This window comes from Agelaius phoeniceus, chromosome 1 (genome assembly GCF_051311805.1).
Source record: "Agelaius phoeniceus isolate bAgePho1 chromosome 1, bAgePho1.hap1, whole genome shotgun sequence".
In the NCBI taxonomy this organism is placed as follows: Eukaryota; Metazoa; Chordata; class Aves; order Passeriformes; family Icteridae; genus Agelaius; species Agelaius phoeniceus.
Window position 1 is genome coordinate 136,797,256 of NC_135265.1, and position 14,100 is coordinate 136,811,355.

At 36.4% G+C, this 14,100-nt stretch overlaps 1 protein-coding gene across 1 annotated transcript in view; it reads left to right on the forward strand.

The window, feature by feature from the left end:
* CNGB3 (cyclic nucleotide gated channel subunit beta 3) overlaps nt 1-14,100 on the forward strand; it is a 60,898-nt gene that overhangs the window by 42,936 nt on the left and 3,862 nt on the right. Inside the window, exons 11-16 of the mRNA XM_054646419.2 lie at nt 3,173-3,314; nt 5,212-5,371; nt 5,726-5,823; nt 6,846-6,929; nt 8,785-8,903; nt 13,285-13,431. Coding sequence (XP_054502394.2) covers nt 3,173-3,314; nt 5,212-5,371; nt 5,726-5,823; nt 6,846-6,929; nt 8,785-8,903; nt 13,285-13,431 — 750 coding nt within the window. The remainder of the gene's footprint in view (nt 1-3,172; nt 3,315-5,211; nt 5,372-5,725; nt 5,824-6,845; nt 6,930-8,784; nt 8,904-13,284; nt 13,432-14,100) is intronic.

Genomic DNA, 14,100 nt, shown 5'->3' on the forward strand with positions numbered 1-14,100 from the left:
CTGTGAATGCACAGCCCAACTCATATGTTAGACTTTCAGACTTTCACTTTTACTTACTTTTTTAAGTAACTACTTTGTAGTTTGCCCCGCTGTGCCTGAGATCGTCAGACCCACAGGCACCTGATGAACACATCACTCTAGAAGAGGTACCAAGAAGGAGGCCATTAGTTTATAAAGGCTGCTGCTTTTCTCTGCTTAAACCCATCCTGGCTGTAATCTGAGAGGAGTCAAACATGATAGTCCTGAAACAATGCTTCCCTGGGCTGAAATGAATATGTGAATATCACCTTAAAAGTTGAGAGACACATGTACAAGGACTTGATTTACCTGCGCTAACCAAAACCATGACAGAAGTTTAGTGCACTCTGAAATGGGCTTTTCTGACAAAGATATTTCTATTGACATAATATTACAAGTTATCTTATTTGCAGTGTTTCTGAATGTTTTCATACCTAGGATTTTTTTTAAGGAAAATCTAGTACTTTGATTGCCTGAAGGATAAACATACTCTCTATGATGTGCAGAGGAAAAAATCCCTTTCTTGTCTCATGGCTGCTGTTTACTTCAACAGTAATTTTATAGCAGGCTGGTAAGCTGTGTAGTGAACAGTGAGTGTTTCCAGACACATGCTGGTAGGAAGCAGAGCTGCTAATACTGTTGAAATAGGAGTTGTTTTTTCTAGCTTTCCTCAAACAAAATTTACAATCTCATTTCCCCCCTTCTTAGGGAAGAAAAAAGCTGCTCTGTATTTCAACTGTGCAACTTCCATTTCAGATTAAAATAAAAACAAAAAATGCATAAATTGAGAAAACCTGTTCCAAAGAGATAGAGAATATTGTGTATCTTACCAATAGAAAGGTTCTTTTGAAGTAAAATCACAGAAGAATACAGTATATTAACTAAATCTTAGGAAAGGGTAGAAAGATATAAAAACACTCACACATTTTGGACATACAACACTGCAAAGAAGAATGTGACCCCTAAATTCTTCTGAGGAGCTACTTTCATTCTTTGTAGACATTCCCAGAATAAAGATTATATTGTCTGTCATGGTGGAGTTTGCAAACTTGGCACACAGAGCCATTGAGGGTGAGTGATTTCCTTAATTACTTTTTTTTTCCTAAAGTAAGTACCACAGAAATATTGTTAATTTCTTTACTTTTATATTACCCAATTATACATGTTTCAAGCACCACAGCATTCTCAGTTATGGCAAAATCAATATATTAATGTGTTTTACATAATTACACTCAGCCAAACTAGAAGCATCATTTTATGCTTAAATCTGTAATTCTTCCAAAATGGACCTCAATCTTTTTCTTATTATTTGTTTATGCTACAGAAGTCTAAGAAAAAGCTGCCACTTATGCATACTTTGCTGGAAACATGCATATGTGATTTTTTTTAATCCAAGTGAAAATATTATTGTGGCGCAATCGAGCAGTTCATTTTGCATCCCTAACAAGCAAAAAATGTTAAGATGGAAGATATGCAATGAATTTTTGTATTTAAGGACTCTGAATGAAAATGGCCAGTTCTGACTGCTAACATCTAAAACTAGAAAACTATGGTAAAAGTGATCATTGTTACTGCATTTTCTTAGTCTGCAACCAAGTATAAAAGGGGCTTTGTAGTGAAAAGCAGATATCAATTGCTCGGTAAAGGCTTGTATTTTGGGTGAAAACACTTTCAAGTGATTTAAGAAAAAAAAAAAACTTCATTGGAATTGGTTGTTTTTGTGAGTTTATTTTCTCATATTTGCACGAAACAGACCTTGCAGCTGTATTATTACATGAGCCTCTTATTATAGTGTAGTTCCTACCTTACAAAGAGAGGAGTCTGAAATAGACCTAATGTCTGCAAGCAGACCAGGTGTCCTCAGGGTCAGAGCAGGCATGAGAAGAGGCACATGAGACTTTCTATTTCAAAACAAACTTATCTCCAAAAGTATTTGTTCTGTGTCTTAGTGCTGGGGGTGGGGGGGATTGTTTGGGGTTTTTTAAATTATTATTTAAAATGCAATAGAATTCAACTCACATAAGGAATCATCGTTGCTTCAGAAGCAGTAGTCACAGCTAAAGTAATAGAAAATACCACTTTATAATTAAGGAATAAGAAGTTCCATTCCTAATCATCAGCAAAGATGAAGTCTGATTATCCAGAAACTTGGGAAGTCACATTCTAATTAATAGCAGGCTTTTAAAAATACATCTAAACCAGTCACTTGTTTGCTCAGAAAAGAAGGAAATTATAGCATTCTCACAACAATGATTTGAACTAGTTATTCCCCACTGCAGTGCTGCATTGCTTGCAGTTACCATGTTCTAGAAAGTGATTTAAACCAGAATTTTAGAGATGCCAAGGCACTTTTTTAAAGCATTCTGTTCAGGTCCTTTGCTCTTTTCATAAACTTGTAGTAGAAATAGACAACTTGAAGGCAAAAGCCTCTGTAGTGAAAAAGGCATGAAAGATTTTGTTAAGGTGACAGAAGGAGTTGTGGAGATGAGCAGCTAGGAGATATTAACAGAGGAGTCAACCTTTCAGTGCTGAATTAGTGGTTTGGAGAAGCTGAATTAACACACAGCTTGTGGAAATATATGACTTTTTAGGCATAACCCAGAGGTTGAGCCAATGAAGGGTGCTCAGATGCAGAGTGGGAGGAAGACCAGCACAACAAATGGAGTAAAAACTGACACAAGAAGAGTGGTATTGCATTTGTCATTCCCACCACAGGGCTTTACACTGGTGTCCTCACACTAAAGAAAGGGACCTTCAGGTGTTTGAGCACCTATTATGCTGCTACAGAGAGCTTCTGGGAAATCTCCCACACTTTTACACTGCTTTTGACCATCTTCACTGGTAGCATTCTAACACTGTAATGTCCATCTTGGCTATTTTGTACACAAATCTTCTTTAATGCTACCTAGAATTACTAGAGAACAGTAAATTATAGCTGCATGCCCCATTCATTCTTATTTTGCTGTGAGTGAGGATATTCAACTCAACCTGGCCTATGTAATTGTATCATTTATAGATTCACAACCCTTTATAAAATGCTGAAAGTCTTTTGGACTGAAAAGCATCACTGAAAGGCCCAACTCAGGCAGGCATATGCTTAACTTCAAACACATAAGTAGCTGCAGTTTAACAAAAATGCTGTTTGTATCCACAGGTACCTGAGGTGTTACTACTGGGCAGTTCGGAGCTTGATCACCATCGGTGGCCTTGCAGAGCCACAAACGCTGTTTGAGATCATTTTTCAACTGCTGAATTATTTCATGGGTGTCTTTGTCTTCTCCAGCTTGATTGGTCAGGTACATAAAAAAATCAATAACAAGTTAGACTCCAATTACTGTAATGTAGTGATAATATATTCAATTTAATGGACTTTATTCTGAGAAAAAGTTTAGTTTCCATTCTCTATTTTAACATCAAACATGCTTATTTTTCTGATAAATACACGTGTTTAATCAGTTCCCTGTTTTGAAGCTCTTTTGCACACAAGCTGATTAAAAGCCAAGACTCTGCAGGACACAGATGACTCTTGAAACTATGTATAATTCCTTTTTTTTTCCCTTACTCACAGCCAAAGAGACAAATCCTTGACATTCACATTATACTGTTAAATCTGAAATAAAAATTGTGATTGTTGAATAAGTCATGTTTAGTACTACTCCTGATAGGATTCTGCTAATTGAAATCCCATTATTTTTGTTAAACTAGACCTCTGGTCTCTTCCACAAATGATAATATATTTGTCAACCTGAAAATTAACTGGTTTTCATTTCTCTTGCTTCCCATTTGGCAGGAGGGAACTTAAAAAGCCCATAGCACAGCAAATCAGTTATATTTCCAAATGAACATAATTGAAATATTTCTGGTTTTTAACTATTAAACTTGGGCTTTAGATCATAGGTTTTAAAACACATTGCCTACAGAAAAATAAATGCTGAGGTGTCTGAGTGAGGCTGTGCCTTATCGGTTTCTGTAGAAGCCATTCTAGACTTTTTGATTTCTCCATGCCTGTTATAAAATTAATAATTAAAAAAAACTAAATTAAAACTGAAATGTAATTCTTATTTTGAATACAGCATTTGAAAAGTTCAATCAAGCAACTAGAGATTGCATATGTCTCTTGCTCTCCAGAACTGCAAGAAGGGGTCACTGTCACTGAAGAGACTCTTCCTTATAGGATTTAAAATTCCCCCATAAACCAGAATTACCAAAAATAAAACAATACATACATATAAAATATTTCTTTTGGAAAACAACTGAATTATGGTATTTAGAATTAAGCTTCGGAGCTTGCATATTTATAACTTTTCCCTGAATGGTTGTAACTATCAATGAAGGCCTCATTTCCCCAAGAAGATTCTACAGATGACTTTTTGTAACCAGTGGAGTCATGTGTAGTCTCAAACTTTAAACCTTAACACACAAGCTGCTTCATTGCAGTTTGTTGGTTATAATTTCTGTTTACAAAGAACCCTTGAAATTATTGAGTTATTTCTGCTTTAGCACACTTGCCTAAAAATTCTTATTCCCATTACAATCAATTGCACCTCTATAATAAAGAGCAAAATTGAGCCCATGGCACATTAATCCTTGGCAGCTGCCACATGAAGCCATTCCACTAAAATCACATCTGAATACTTATTCTTTTGAAGAAGGAACATCTATGAACATTAACTCATCCACTTTCTAAAAACTGAATCACATTTGAGTTGAAATGTTAAATGATGTTCCTGCACTAAAAACTTTGAGGTCACCTTTCAGCTCTCAGAGCTTAGGACTGATGTCAGCTATTTAACAGTGGCACAATCTTAGTTTTAGTGGTGTCAGATAATACAGCCCAGAAATTCAGCCCAGTTTTCTTTGCTTCTAAGTTGCATTCGCATTGCATGCCAAATACAGAGTAGCTTTACTATGGATTTTTAAGAAAAGCATTATCTATCATTTTCATCCATGTCCAAAAATACAAGACAGAAGAATAAGCTAAAACCCAGAAACAATTCCTCTAAAATCATGTTACAATCAGACAATCAGATTAAATCTGCAATGTTTCTGAAAAAGCAGAAGAAGCACCTATTCAAAACATGCAGCCGAATGCATAATTTTTTGAAAAAAGTACTATATGTCATAAGTTGCTGGCAAAATAAAATCAAGACTATTTTTTCTGAAATGTGTGGTAACAACAATTGATGTTTGCAGATGAGAGACGTAATTGGAGCAGCAACAGCAGGGCAGAACTACTTCCGTTCCTGTGTGGACAACACTGTCTCCTATATGAACACCTATTCTATTCCAAAATTGGTGCAGAATCGTGTTCGAACGTGGTATGAATACACATGGGACTCTCAGGGAATGCTGGGTGAGGATTTCCAGTTTCTTAGCATGCCTCAGTGAGAATGGTTGTACAGATACAGATATAGGGTGAAATTCACATTTCTCCTTTTCTGAATTGCATGTGGGAAGTGAGAGGAGGCTGCTCAACTTACTTTGGAAAAGAAAGAAACTACAAGGCAATATGATTCTTAATACTCTACAAACTCTATTCATTAATACAATGCTTTGGTAATAATTTTAGACAAGATTTATTAAGCATCTTAGTAAAAGGATATTAGCTGCTTCCTCACTTGAACTCATAAGTGTTAGAATAACTCCATTAAGTTATTTTTGCTCATTTTTGTGGACATTCCTAAATTTGTCTTTTTTTTTTTCCCAGATGAATCAGAATTACTGGAGCAGATGCCAACCAAAATGCACTTAGCTGTTGCAATTGATGTGAACTTTGCCATTGTCAACAAAGTGGACTTATTCAAAGCAAGTAGTTTTACAAGTGAATACAGAAATATGTGGTATTCCATACAGAAACTTTGTTTTGTGCATCTTGAAACTCTTAAGTACATGTTAGTATGCAAGGCAAAATAAGTCAAAGAAATATCTCAGGAATGGAGACATCAGAACAAATCCAAGTGCCTGCATTTGGATTTCTTTTGTGTCGAGGCAGTGATCTCAAAAGAAACAAATGAGATTAGAACAAACTCCTGTTATGACCACATCCTATAGCTGATGGTAGGGTCATCAGACTGTCAGTGAGTTTAGAGTATAACCCATCTCAACAGTCAGAGAACAATCTAATTTTTGACACAGTCACCTTGCTGTGACCACCCAGGTCTGCCTAAGAGATCACCCATGCTCTGTGTTCTGTCAATGTAACATTGGTGTAGAGAAAGTTGCATCATAGTCAGTTTTTGTGCAAAGGAGCTTTCTCTTTACTTACCATCGTAGTTTTCCAGAGCTACACTTTAAATGTGTACTTAAAATTGGATTTCTGGGAAAAAAACAAGGAGACCCTGAGTACAGACAGAAAATTTTCTGGTTAGAATATTTGTAAGAAATCACATGATACAGCTATATAAGAATTACATGGCTGTACATTTTTTTCTACATCTGCTGAAGACATAGAATTTATAGATTCATATGAGCATTTGACAGAACCTGTTGTTTTCCCCTGGACTGGTTTAAAAAAAATCCCATAACATCCCCATAAAAGACATATAAAGCTCTGAATATAACACTAACTGAGCTTCCTCCGAAAATCTAGATGTACAGAAACTCCCTTTATAAAAAAAAGGGAAATATGTTCAACCCATAGAGAGCTTCATCAGTATTTGAAACAACTCTTTCAGTTCTTTCTCAGCTCTAGTAGCTGATCTTTATGATGTTTTGAGTTTGCATTCCAATCAGGAAATCTCTGGGTCATTCCTGTATTGTTGGCTTTTGAGGCACTAATAATCACTTTTAATACTGAATTAGCAGAGTGATCAACTCTATTTTAACAGGGCTGTGATACCCAGATGATATATGACATGCTGCTAAGGTTGAAATCCATTGTATATTTACCTGGTGACTTTGTCTGCAAAAAGGTGAGAATTCTTGTTTTATTCAAATAAGAATTATATTATGTGTTTTAGAAAAAGAGTTCAGACATTGGTCAACAATGTCCTTTAAATAAACCTAATCCTGACTGAATTAGAAAGCATAAAATTAATTAAGCTACTCTGTGTAATAACAACAAATATGCTCTCAAATTTCAATCTAGAACAAGACAATATGAATTTTCTTACTTACATTACCAACCATGAAATTATAGTAATATGGGAAAGTATTTAATGTAAATATGGTTTATCTAAAGATACCTCATGAAATTTTAATATTTAAAATGGATCAAACATAATGTTTCTATACTTCTATGCATATAAACCCAGCCTACGGGTCTCAGCCTATGATGCTTTGTCTGTGCTTCATTTGTGTACTCAGACACACTTAAGTAGAATTATTTAAGAATGTAGAAAATACATTCCATAGAGCTCCTTCGAGCAGGGTCTGCTCTGCCTTCACTCACAGCTCTGAGCCATCTCCAGGTTTCCAGCTGATTGCTGTCACATTGTCTCTTAGCAAAGATGTCTATCTTGTCTCAGCTTTTTGGCTTAAACCTGGCCAGACAGGTAGTTCACAGATAAATATCTCAGCCTCTGACCAGGGAGCCCACGTCTCTTTCCAGGAGGCATTTAAACACAGGGCAAAGTCAAATGCAATCAAAGCTTGGGGGGATGAATAGTAATCCACACTACTACTGCTCTGGCAAGTGACCACAGGTCCCACCACCTACACAAGGGACCATCAGAACCCCTTAACTTGTCTTTAGCAGTTCTGGTCCAACATGCCCACTAAGGTCCTGCTCCATCCCAGAGTTAAGCATACAATCCTCCCCCAAAATGCTGGGCTAGCTTCACTGACTCAACTGTGCAGAAGTTAAACATTTGTGAATACACTGAAGGATCAAGTGTGTCCCTTCAAAGACCAATCCAAGAACTGCTGTTGGCTAAGAAGGGTGGAAGAGTAGTTTGGTGTGTTGCTTATACAGTGCACAGCATAAAAAGATTTTAGACTACAGCTGGGACTCTGACACAACAGAGGGAATAAAGGACAGCAACAGATTCAATGCCTTGATACTGCAGTCTGATGCAAACAGTTCTTCACAAAGACAGGTTATGAGAAATTGAACTATCAACTTATTGCTGCTTGATTCAGAGCTAAAAGTCCTCTCATTTGTATAAGTCTACTATGTGACCAACTGTCACCCTGGTTTTTTAAGATTTTCTAAGCTTTCTGATGTTGACATTCTTGTAGTGAACTTTTTCACACACTTTCTGTAAATAACTCTTTGTTTTGCATTCCTTTATGGAAGAGGAGAAAGTTGATAGACTGTTGGTTTGAGCAGTGTCATTGGAGAGGTGTCACTGTCACCCTCCAATCCACTGTCACTTTTGGAAAACTATAAATGTTAGAGTCAGAAAATAAACTTCCCTCTTTTCTTCACCTTGAGAACAGCAGTGTGAGCTTGTGTTCTTTCGTGTCCTATAGTGACAACCAACAACCATAGCAATCTTATTAATGCTGCAACATGAAGTAGGGAATGTTGGAACCACCTTCCCCCTGGATGTATATCAGTCTCACCCTATTCACCAAGGAGATATTGCATGCAAGCTTGGAGCACCAAGTGAAGAGACAGGAAGTGCAAATCCCTTCATTTTCAGTCCTGGCTCTATGGCTTCTGCTTTTTCACTTTTAAAACTAAATTGCCGCTTTGCCTCATGATAGTGGTACACCCTCTGCTCATGAGAGAGTAGAAAGATATTTAAAGAAGAACCTGTAATACGATTCTAATAACAAAAACCATTGCTAAAACATGGGCTCCTCATGTGTTTGTATACGCAGGGAGAGATTGGCAGAGAGATGTACATCATCAAACAGGGTGAAGTTCAAGTCCTTGGAGGCCCTGATGGTACCAAAGTCCTGGTTACTCTAAGAGCAGGAGCTGTATTTGGGGAGATCAGGTAGGTCCATCACAGTTTTGAATACTTTTTTTAGAGCTTGCCAAATAATCAGTGATTGTTTAACTTCTCTGTGGTAAGTGTGACAGTGGGGAGGCTAGAAAGTGGGTAGGATCAACAAAGAGCCCACTGAGCAAGGAGATGCATGTAAGTGAAGGAAAATCTAAGTGAAGCACCAGTGATTAAAAGGGTAAGATCTGAGACCAGTGTTTTAATCAGTGCACACAGGGATATAGAGACAAATTTCTTCTTTAGCATTTTAAAGATTTAACACATCTCTCTGTTATACTGTCTGCAATACAGGAGGACCAAATGTATTTTATTGCCTGTATAATAAGACTAGGTGCCTTTAAACGACAGATGGCAAAGATAAAAATTAATCTCCAACAAAATAGATAGAAAAATCTAAAATAGCAATTAAAATAGTTAATTTAAGAGCTGATTAAATTGCAGAAAATCAGACAACCCAATTTGAAAAAGTATTCATTTAAAAGCATACAAGACAAGAAAAAAGGTGGATAGACCAGATTTTTTTGTCTGAATTTATCTGGATGAGAATTTTTTGCTGGTGGCTACAAATGGTTTTTATATTCTGCATGTACTTTCTATGCAAAATCCATTAACTCGTATGTGCTAAGTTCCCCAGTTAGCCAATCAAGTGCTAACTTTTAGGCATTGCATCCCTCTGCTGGGGGTAGCCCAAGGAAAAGTAATAAAATAAATGTGCTGCTGCATGTGATAAACTGGATCCTTGGTTTCTTCCAGCTGCCTTCCTGTTATTGTTAATGCTCTTGCTGGTAGTTTTAATCTGCTTTTTGAAAAGCAATAATCAGCTCTGGTCCAGGTTTAATTTGTCCTCTTTGTAGTAGGGGAAACATTCCTGTTTATCCAGTGATGTGAGTACAGAACTTGCTTAGACCTCAAGTGGAAAACATCTGATATATCTCAGTTACAGAACTTGTTCATTAAGTGGGAAAGTGAAATTATATTAGCTCTTGGAGAAGGTTATTTGGGAGGCATTTCTCTGTGTGACAATATAATTACCTGAGCAAAGCGTCCAAACAAAAGGCTGTATTGTAAGTTATGCAGAAAGACTGAGAATGAACCCATCAATAAGGGCTGACTAATGAAAAGACAGAAGAAAAGCTAAAGCAGCCCCCATATGTAACACACACATGGTTCTCAATTATTTATTAGTCTGGTATTTGAAGTGAGAACTTTGTATTTTAAACTGAGAAATGATAACTGTTGGTTTCAAAACACGGAAGGGACTTTCACACTTTTGATCTAACACAGGTGAGCGCTTGTTTCCATGAGAGAACCACACAATGACCTTTAAAGATTCATTTCCCTGTACGTGTTACTCTTTGCATAATTGCCAATATGGCCAGCAAAACCCTCAGCAATGCTATAACACTACACTTCTAGTCTTGTTTTATTCACCTCTGACCTACTGCAGCAGCAAACCCATCCAAACATGTGTAATTTGCATATAAAACATCAGGCAGTGGATAAACTCAAGGAGAAAAATCCACAGCAACTGGCAGACATGATGCACTAAGCTTATCAGTAGAGATATGCTCTTCCTAGTGGCAAGGTGCTAGAAAATAATGAGTTTGTATTGTGCTTTTCTATATAATTTTTTTCAAGGTCTTCTGAATAGAGGCAAATGGAAAGGAATATTCTTTAATGGATTACGTACTACTTTTTCTAGGACATCCAAGTTTTCCTCTCACTTTATAAAGGTTATAACCTGGTATCAGGCTGATTTCCTTCTGATTTCCAAGTCAAGATTTATTTGGAGAAATATGTCAGCTTCCTTCTGAATGGTTTAGGTATATGATTTATATGCTTGCTATTTAATCTCACTCTGTTCAAAATGCATGTCAACGATGCTTAAAATTCTCCAGGAGCAAGGGAATTGAAGAAAATAAAAACTGTTTATTTCCAAAAATTCTCTGAATTATACTAGAAAGCCAACGTAAGAGTAACAACCAAATACAACCCTTGACAATTTCATCCTTGAAAATTATTACAGAAAGGGATTAAGTAATGGGAGTTTCAATTAACATTTTACCCTCATTGCTATATCTATACTTTCCTGTATAGATATCAGTTTGGGGACATAAAATAATTTCAGAATCAGAAGCAAACAGATTGTTGTCTTAATGAGAGCCCATCAGCAAAGACAATTCAGAACAAGAGAAATTCAGTTAGAAAAGCATTTCACTAGCCCAGAGAAAGTTGCACTTGAAGCCAGATGTCCTCTTTCATCCATTTACTGGTATTTCCTATCAGAAAATGTCAATTCTGGAAAAACTAAAACATTTCTCCATTTTATGTAAATTTTTGACAGGAAGATCTCTAAATGTTTGATCTCAGCATCAGCTTTCAGTTGTTTTGTAATTTTAAACTTTTTGTAAAAAATCCAAACTACAGGGACTATTTAGTTTTCTGAAAGATGTTTTCCAGTACTTTGGTCCAGGATTTCCCTCAAAGTAGTAGCTGCTATTTTTCATAGTCTCTGCCCTTTGGAGTTTGACATCCTTATCAGAAGCAAGATCCAGATCTATTTCCCTTTCCTGACTTACCAGTTCTCCTCATATGCACATAGCTGCCCAGCTGAGCTGCCACAACCCCGTGCATGTTCAGCTGATAAAACAAGCCATTCCCCAATTTCTATTAACAACAGCTTCCCACAGAGATCAGCTATAAAAACAGTAGATAAGCTGAGTCATCACTTTGACAACTTTATAGCTTGAAATTTAATTTGCTACCATAAGAATTCTAAGGTTATCAACTTCTACTATTATTAGAGCATTTGACGCTCAAAACTGGAGTAAAAACTGTGAGGTAAAAAAAGCAAATTTTGTGATTAATATAGATATTGCATTAACAAGCATTCCTGCAAGGCAAACGTATCTGTTTTAAAAAATTTGGTCATGTAACTCTTCACACACTAACCAAACCAGATTGAATGCTGAAGTACCATAACTTTGCCCTTAGTCAAAGATGATTCTGTTTGAGCAAAGACTGCCTTACTTCTAAAATTCACCTCACAACATCACCATAATGAAAAAGCTGATCTCTTTAGTCCCTGTCTACCTTGATAAAATGAGCTTTCTGTTAGGAAAGCCTAAAAATGATTGTTCAATGACTTGTTGAGAAGTGATTCATCAGAGCTCAAAAGGTATTTGCAATTTTCTTTAGCAGATTTTCCTATTGTGCAAAGAGTTTTATTCTATCTCAAGAATCATAGAGAATTGTTTAAAAAGAAGATGATAAACTGCATTTTCAGATTCAGTCCATGTACTGATTGCTGTCTTGAGTTGCAGAAAAACACACTGTGGGCATGTAAAACTAGCCTTGCACACACAGTTGCAGAGGTCTCCTACTATCCTTTATAAATTAAATATATTATCTATATGATTCAATACTTAGAAATATGTTTTATAACTATCTTTAATATTAAAACAAATATATATCCTTTATTATTACTTCAGATGGGTATTGATTCCTGTTTACTGGGGTCCAGAATATCTTTTTTTAATTACTTTTAAATTTAGATAAACCTAAATGCTCTCTAAAAATATTAATTCACTGGGAAATCTTTAAAGGAAAAATTTTGGGGTAGATCTTGAATAAAGTGATAGAGCAATTTTAGAACTAAAAACAAAATGCAAATTCTCTTACTTACCAGCAGAGCTGACAAGTGAAGTCTCTTCAATTGCTTGGTGCAGGATGAAGAATTTATTTTTATTTGTACATCTAATTCTTTCTTACATGTCCTACCTCCGGCCAACTGCTGCTAGCTAAACAGGTCTAATGTCTTACATTCAAAAAAAAAATAGCCTTCTTTTTCTGGCAGACACATTTGTAACTGTCAGCCTGAAAGACCTTCCTAAACTGTATAGTTCATTGCCAACATTTAAATGTGAGATGAGGTATGTGAGAAAACCAAAAACAAGAGTCCCGCAGAAGTTATTCACTCAGGAAAAAAATCCTTGGGGGAAAAAATCACTCATTCATTGTAAATAATGCTGCTCTAGTACTGATGCAAATAATTTTCAGCAATAAAACTGAGGAAATGCCAAGTTCACATAAGAACTAAAGCAAGTGCAGTTTGAACTGTGGGTATCTCTATTAGCAAAACTTTTCACAGTCCTTAGCATCCACATATACCTGACCACCCATGACAATTTACCTTCCTGAGATGGAATTTCTAATCCCAACTGCACAGGGCCTTTACAGAACACTGGACAGAACAGCCAGCTCCATGAGCTTTACAAGGACTTTAGTGGAGAAGCACCAGCAGAGAGATTCCTCACTAGGCCAAGGAACACTGTGACTGATGGTGTTTATTTTGTGTTTATTTTCATTCCAGCCTACTAGCTGCGGGCGGAGGAAATCGAAGGACTGCCAATGTGGTGGCTCATGGTTTTGCCAACCTTTTTATTCTGGACAAGAAAACACTCAATGAAATCTTGGTGAACTATCCTGACTCAGAAAAACTTCTCATGAAGAAAGCAAAGTATGTCCTAACAACAGTTTTTAAATCATACCATTTAGCTGCAAGGTGGACAGTTGTGACTTCTAGACGATTTGCATTCCTTTCTTGGAAAATAACAGTTGTAAATACATTTGCTATTAGGGGTCAGATTTGCCTGGTAGTTTCTAGTTGAAAGCATGGTCTTGGAAGGAATCCCAAGGATTGTGGAAATGTGGTAAGTAGAATGAAATCCTCAATATAGCTGCCTTATGCATTATATTTAAGGTAAAATTACAAAAAAAAATAGGAGATAGGGACATCTATCAGGACACCGTCTTACATCAAGAAAGAAACCGCAGGACAGACATTGGTTAAGGACTAGGTTTTCAAAGATGCAACAAAACAATTAATTCTACAGATATGCTTCTGTAGAATTAATTCTACAGATATGCTTCAATGCATCCACAGACTTGAATGCATTTCCAAAACCTTAAGCAGCAGTTAGGAATGGATTGAAAGTAAGGCCTGACAAGATGGAACTACACAGATTACCTGTGCATTTCATTCAAAAGCATTCCAAAATGGGATTTCAAACCAAGATTGCTTTTCACCTTCCTTTGGCTGTAGCTTGCTAGGATCACCATTTTCACAGCTTTGAAAGGGCAAAGTATTGTCAGATTTTGTCATAAAATTATGACAAAATGAGTACCT